This window comes from Crocodylus porosus, unplaced genomic scaffold, assembly GCF_001723895.1.
Source record: "Crocodylus porosus isolate Cpor-Errol unplaced genomic scaffold, CroPor_comp1, whole genome shotgun sequence".
Taxonomy (NCBI): domain Eukaryota; kingdom Metazoa; phylum Chordata; order Crocodylia; family Crocodylidae; genus Crocodylus; species Crocodylus porosus.
In genome coordinates, this window is record NW_017728905.1 from 2059715 (window position 1) to 2067002 (window position 7288).

At 54.1% G+C, this 7288-nt stretch overlaps 1 protein-coding gene across 1 annotated transcript in view; it reads left to right on the forward strand.

The window, feature by feature from the left end:
- Positions 1 to 266: 266 nt before the first annotated feature.
- Positions 267 to 7288, forward strand: part of AMH (anti-Mullerian hormone) — a 12040-nt gene continuing 5018 nt past the window's right edge. The window contains exons 1-2 of the mRNA XM_019557053.1: positions 267 to 973; positions 5366 to 5544. Of these exons, the coding sequence (XP_019412598.1) occupies positions 358 to 973; positions 5366 to 5544 (795 nt within the window). The 5' untranslated portion in view covers positions 267 to 357. The remainder of the gene's footprint in view (positions 974 to 5365; positions 5545 to 7288) is intronic.

The window sequence follows — 7288 nt, forward strand, 5'->3', positions numbered from 1 at the left end:
TCTAAACTTCTCTCCTCCCTTCCCTTCCCCCTCCCCACACGCATATACCATTCTTTAAAAACATTTTAAGTCAAGGACATGAATCCCTAAAAAGAAGGTAAACAGTTTCAATTTTATAACATTTCCAAGCGCTGGTTGCAAAGACAAAAATAGAACAGAAAGCCTCCTTTGAATTGGCCCTCCCTCCTTTATAGCACATTGGCCTTTGAATTTCTCAAGGGAGGTGTGTTGTGCATTGTCAACTCAAGGTCACTGCCTTCTGAAGGGAGATAGAGTCCTCCTGTCCTGCACAAAGGTTTAAAAGATGGATTCTGGCAACTCTTAACAGCTGAGTTCAGAGCTGCTCAAAGCTGGAACATGGGTCCTGTGCTTAGGGGGGTTTTGCAGTGCCTGCTGCTGCTGTTCTCCTCTACAGCTCTACCTAGAATAGGAAGCTTTGGGGAAGGCCTTTCACCTGCTGAACTGCAAAGTACTGTTTCAAGAGAGTTAGGACTTGGAGAGGAGGAAAATATGAGTAGTCATGCGGGAGCAGGAAACTTTCTAGCCTCAAAGGGCAGAGCCACAGTTGCTACTCACCTGCTCTTGAAGGCTGGTGACCCAAGAGGGGATTCCAAAGTAGGAAAACACAACCAGCTCGTTACTGGAGATCAAGGAGTCTTCTCCTATCTGCAGCATAATGCCAGCCTTCACCCATGGCTTTTGGGTGGGCTAGAAGGACCAGTGTGCAGGCTGAAAATGGACAGGAAGGATGGCCTGGGCCAAAGCCACTTGGAAGTCATGGGTGTCCTTACCAGCTATGAAAGTGACTTCATCAAGTTGGTGAGACGAGCTAGCTGGGAAGAAGCCCCCCTGGAGACGTTTGGTCTCTGCTCTGCAGGGGACACATCTGCTGCCCTCCTGTCTCTGAAACGCATCAGCGCTGATTTGAGTGAGCCAGGAGAGAGCCAGTTCCTGGTCCTGCACCTGGAGGAAGGTACGTGCTTCACTTTTGCTAGGGTTTAACAAAGCAAATCCTGAAGTGACGGAGGCTTAGAGAAATGCTTGGATAAGGTGGTGAGGAATGCAAGGCAAATGCTTAGCAAGCAAACATTGCTTTGCAGACTGGAGAGAGAGATGTTGCTGGAAGAAGACATCTGGGGGCTGGATTCTTCTCTAAGTGGTTGATAACAAGGGGTAGGTGGCCATGTTGGTCCGAAGTTAGGCAGAAGACAGGACAAGGTGGCATCTTGTTCAGAGACGCGTGAGCTCTCCTAGGCTACGGACTACTTTGTCAAATGCTACCAGTACTCTGACATAGCAGCTTGCTTTGTCAAAGTAGGCTGCGGCCTGTGAGAGCTCATGCCTCTGAATTGGTCCGTAAGCTGTTACCCTGCCTTGCCCTCTGCCCAATTTTTATAATGTAACAGACTTTTTCCAAGATGTCTTTAAGGAAACTACAATTCTGCTGGGTGACCACTCACGGGTGTGCGTGTGTCTTGACTACCCCCCACCCTGTGCTGTAACTTCTAGCAGTGTCGGCTAGCAGACACCACTACCGCCCTCTCCTCTCGACGATAAGAAGTGTTTTCACATCCTGGCATAAAATAGATCAACAGCATTTATTCCTTCAATAAGCATCAGTAAAAGCCCAAACGATCACGTAGATAAAGTTCTCTATGTGGGGGGAAAAAAGAGGAGACAACAGGATGGAAAGGCTGATTTAGTTTTTCTGCATGGATGCTGCTGTAGTTCATGGCGAGGTTTGCTACGAAGGGAGAAAGTCAGTGGCTCTGCTCTTGCCTGCTATTAGTTCACAGGAGTTCAGAGGTCATGCTGAGGGGCAGAGTGTAAAATCCTAGAGAGATGAAGTTGCTTAGCACAGTTCCCCTTTCTTCCTTTTTTTTCTCCTGTTGGTGTTAATCTTATTTCTGTCTCCAAACCCTGTTCCTGAGGAGAAATTGGAGTTCTTGCTGCCTTGCGGTCTGTCTTTGTCAAAACCTTGCAGTTGTTCCTTTGCAGTACAAGCCGCAGGGAGCCCCAGGGAACGCAATGCAGATGGAACTTTGCACCCCTTGCTCAGCGGGGTAGGGAAGAGAAATGGCAACCCTGAGCTTTTTCAAAGTGATTGCATCATTTAAACATCTGCATTTGAGCATCTGGCATTTGGCTACTGGGTTTGTTCCAATGTTGTTCCAGTACAAACATGGCTTTAACCTGGCTGAGGTTTTGGCTTCTGCTGAGGCTGCAATGCAAGGCACGTGCCCCTGTGCACTGCTGAGCAGCCCAGCTTAAGGGGCTTGTTCTGTGGGTTCCTGCCTAAGTTCCCCAAATAGCTGGTTAAAAACTGTTGGAGACCACCCAGCGACCTTAGAGATGCACAGCGCTCTCCCCAGCCAGCGGCACCTGAGCTCTCCATTTTGTCCTTCGGCATGGTTGGATACAGGTTCTCAGACAAAAAAAGCCCTTAGGCCTAACTGATATGGGAAGCGGGGCTAGCACGCTGCCCTCAGCAGAATTGTGTTTAATGTCTGTTCTAAGAAAATCCATGCCTGGGAAGCTCCCCAGGCCCCTACACAGCAGCCCGTGGCTTCAGGCGCTATTTTTGAATTTTTAAATGAAAACAAATATGCCCCGTCGTTTAGCAGACTACATCACATCCCCTCTGTCCCGTTTTGCTGCCTCCTCATTTGCATGTATTAAGTAGCATCAGTAGTTATGCAAATTTGCTGTGGGTTTTGCAACCCCTGGATCACACCTGGGTTTGAAGCTGGGAGCAGCTCAGTCTAAGCTTGGCTCTGGTGCCCTTTTCTAGGACGCTGATCTCTCCACATGCAGCAGCACCCCCACCACGTTATCCAAATTCCCGCCTCCTGCTTATTTGGGTGTGACGGGGATTTTTTGTTTAAATGTTTAAAAGTGCCTGCTAATTCTGTCCTGGGTGTTGGGATGCCCGACCTGATGAGATGCCCTAGGCCTGGGTTTTGAAAGCACTGAGTCCTGCCAAATCCAAGGGAAGCAACAGGTGCTCAGCAGTGCTGAAAGTCAGCCCCAGGTATCCCAGGGGTGGTACCCGGCACCTGAGCCCCCCCCGTCACTGGCCATGCATAACGTTTTTGGACTTGAGCTCTTCGAGTCTCTATTCAGGTCTCCATCCCACCGCAAAGTCAGCTCCTGTTTGGGTCTTTGGCGAGCATGAATATGTTCCTGGGTAGAAAAGGAGATGTGAAGGATTCCCTGGGGAGCGCTGTCTAGTGATTGCAGCAGGGCACTCCCAATCATTTCTGGGTTCTGTTCATTGCCACAAATTTTCTTCCATCGATTGAGGTGGTGCCTTGGAGCCCCCGTCAGAGCGCAGGGCCCGTTTGTGCCAGGTGCTGTAAGACCTGGGAGATGAGATGACCTCCACACCAAAGAGCACTCTGAAGTCTGACAAGTCAAATCCCTCCTGCCTCTGCTTCCCCACCTGTAAAATAGGAATAATTCTACCCTGCCTCCCCACGGGGGTAGAAAGTTATCCGTATGATGCTTGATGATGATTCCTGCCTGGAAACTGCTGGTGGGATTCGAAGTGGGGGTTTCTATTTACATCAAGGAAGATGGCTGGTTTTCCTCCTCAGGAGGCTGGCAATTGAAGACTGGGACCTTTCCCGAGGAGCCTAAGGGAGGTGCAGGGGACCTGGGGATGGCCAAGGGGACCGAGGGGTTGATGGACAGCGGCTGTGATGCTGGGCAGCTTCCTGCTTGGTACGAAGTCCACTCTGTTCTGCTCTTTGCCGAAGGAGGGAAGGAAATCCTTAGGGCCCTTTTGCTTAATTGCTTCCTGAGCAGGTGTCTGCCGCTTCCTTGCTGCTCCAGCTGCCCCGATGCCCTGGGCCAACATGTTCCCTCTCCTCTTAGATTTTACCTTGGTCTGCTTAGAGGTGCTATGAGCAGCAGCTCTGTGTAATGTTTGCTGCGCGCTTCTCCGCAGCGTGCCTCAGCCCTGTGCTGCAGGGGATCTGTCCTTGCTCAGAGATGGTCTCTCACCGATGCATCCCCGCTTAATTCCAGGCTTGGAAACGAAAGGCTGAGTAATTCGTTCTCTGCCCCCAATCCGGCCCCCTCCACAGCAGCAGTGTCAAAAAGTGGCTGTTGGCTGCAGAAGTTGCACATTGCACTGCAGAGCTGGCAGACCTCACAGGTGCCTGATGTTCCCTGATCAAAGCAGCTCAAATCAGGGCTCTGAACAGAAAACCTGTCTCTCATTAGCCCAGGGCCAGGTGGAGTGGGGGACGGGACTCCAAGGGCTTTGCGAAGGTGAGTCCATGTCACGCTCCCTGTTTTGCAGTGGGGAAGCTGATGCAGGCAGTGGGGAGAGCCGGCGCTCTTCTCCTGATCTAGGGCGTTCTCATTCAGATGGGCCATTCACCTTGCTCTGTGGTTTGAAGTTTTTGAGTAACGTCCTCTGCCCCCAGTTAGCCTGTGGTTTATTTTTAAAGTTTCTGCAAGTTCCAGGGCTGGGGGGACCTCATCTTGCAAGAGCAGCTCATTTCTGGGATGGTTTCTGCCAGACAGTGCATTTGGGGTGGTCTCCAAATGCCTTGTCCTGTCTCCCTTGAGAAGCGTCTTTCAGGGACAGACTTCAGGAGGTCCCGCACATTTAAAGTAGCTAACGTGGAGTGGAAGGACTTCTGTGGGTGCCAAGAGCTGTCTCCTGATGGGTACCAGGCATGTTTGAAAGTCAGGAAGACAAGATGTGAGTGTGGAGGAGCTAGATAGATGAGGATGTGGTGAGGGCGGAGGAATTTTAGGGCTGTAAAGGACTGGGTGCAGGTGTGCATGTGGCACGGGAGGGGGGGCATTGCCCTCAGCCGGATGGAACTGTAGCAACCATGTGGCATAGGCCCTATACAGCAGTATAATAATCCTCCTTTAGCTTTGGCGCAAAAGGCACCGTATTCAAACTCAGAGCACTCACACGTAACACAGAGGCCACTCTGACGACTTGGTGGAGGGATCCCAGGAGCAAAGGGGCAGGAAGGAGCTGGTTACAAAAATGTTTAGCGAAAACAGGGGTTTGTTAAAGGGGCACCTGGCTGTGGGACCGGAGCAGGGGGCAGCTACTCCAGCACCCCTGAAGAGGAGGCCGAAGTAAGGCTGCTGTGTAAAGTGTGGCTCAGCCTACCCGTGGGAAGCTCTCCTCCAAACCCCAGCCATTAATTCTTTTCTGCTCTGCCACAAACAAGTCCAAGTCCCCCACCCCTCGCTGTTTCTTCGAGCGTCACTGGATTCAGGTATCGCTTTCTGCTCCTCAAAGCTGCTGGGGTCCTATGGGTGACTGCTGCCAGGGAACTTTTCTCCGCCCAGCCAGAAAGTCATGCTGTCTGCCTTGGTCTCTCTCTGGTAGTGACGTGGGGCACCGAGACACAGCTCAGGTTTAAGCTGCCTTTTCAAGAGGACATGGGCTGGTCGCTCGGACAGCTGCAGTTTGCTGTGCTGGTGTTTTATGCTGGACGCAGAGAAAGAGGAGGCATCAAGGCCAGAGAGATGCTCTGGGCAGAAGGCAAAGGGCTGGACCAGAAGCAGGTAGGTGGCTTGGCCAGACGCACATGGACCTGGTGTATATGTACTGGCTGGGGACAGCCTGGGGGGCTGTGGCAGGGGGACCCCCCTACCCAACACCCCTCCTGCTGCACCACTGTTTGGGGAGAGCTGGGCTCAGACCTGAGACCTCCACGTTCACTGGTGCCCCCGCTGAAGCTGCCAGCGAGGAGGCTGGAGAGCGCCGCTGGGAGGGCTTTCTTTTCCAACCGCATCTCACGCCCCGGAGCTGGGCCGGGTCCTGCCACCGGTGAGTGCAGTCAGCCTGGACCTGCTCGGTGCACTGCGGCGTGTTTTGTGACACAGCCTTTCCCACCCCGTCCCCTGCTTCCTTGGGGCAGCTCTGGGCGCCCTGATGGGAGCTGAGGGAGACTGGCTGCATCGTCCCGTGTGCCGGCAGGTGGTGCTGCTATCCCGTCGTCTGAACTGGCTGCTACGGAGAGGACAAAGGGGCTGGGGACCTGTGTGCCTGCAGCCAGCACCGCTCCCATGCCCGGTCGCTGGTTGGGCACACAGCTCCCCGGCTCCGTGCGGTGGGGGCGGCGGGAGCACTAGCCATCGGTTCGCCATCAGCATCTCAGCGCCTTCAGGAGCCCCAGGGCTCTCAGGGAAGGCAGTGATTACTGCAGGGGAAAGGGGGTGCGGGCTGGTCCCCGGGTTACCAGGTGGTGAGGTGCGCCAGCCCCGTCTGCCAGGCACGTAGCTGTTCGCTCTGCTTTCATCCGACTCCATGCTTCAAGCGCACATGTACCTCGGTGTATTTTAAGCCTGGCCCTGATCTGCAGAGCGACGGACGCAGCAGCCTCACCGGGCTCTTCGTCTGTGGCTTCCAGGTCAAACGTGCTCTTCCACAGGGCTGGCTGGCAGCCTCATTTAGCTACCGGCAGCCCTGGCTGGGCCATCGGCAGGGGACAAGTACAGGCGCCCTGGGCGTAGGGGTGTGAGGGAGCTGGACCCGTACCTGTCCGTCTGCTCTGCCCCCCTTGCAAAGGATGGTCAGGGCCTGAGCATCCGGGATGGCTCTTTCCTTCTCGCGCTTCAGTGCCTGTTGTAAAGGGCCTGCAGGCCAATTCGGCCCCCTGAAAAATGCTGCACAGCTTCACTGCCCTCGCTGGCACGGGGTGGGGGAGGCTGCGGGCTGGCCCTAAACTGCCACATCATGGAGGCGTCCCCGGATGATATGTGAGAAGGACGCGGTGGGGAGCAGCACTAGCCTGCATCCTTCCACGCCCAGGGCCAGAGCTTGGGGGTAAAGAACCGCTGTTTTATTTTAACGGGTGCTTTTCAGAGCAAAACAGTCCAGAAAAGCCCGCGGGGAATCCGGCTCTAGCTGCTAGGCAAGCACCAAAATAAGTGGCCTGTTTTTTTTTTTTTCCAGTCCTGCTGGGGGAGGGCACGACAGGGTGCGGTGTCCCTTAATTTCAGCTAAGCACCGCTTTTTAGGAATGACTCGTGGTCAGAATTTGGAAGGGGCTCCCAAGGGAGCTCTCCCCTACCTTTGGGGTCTTTAAGAGAAGGCTGGAGAGGCATCTGGCTGGGGTCATCTGACCCCAGCGCCCTTTCCGGCCCAGGGCAGGGGGTCAGACTGGCTGATCTGTTGACCCTAGCATCTATGGACCTCTGAATGTTAACTCCCCACCCCCTCCACAAGGCTCGGTGCACCTCGCAATGCTGCTGTCGCCAGAAAGCGGGGCTCAGCCTGGCCCTCCTTTCCTGTGCGCGGGCAGCC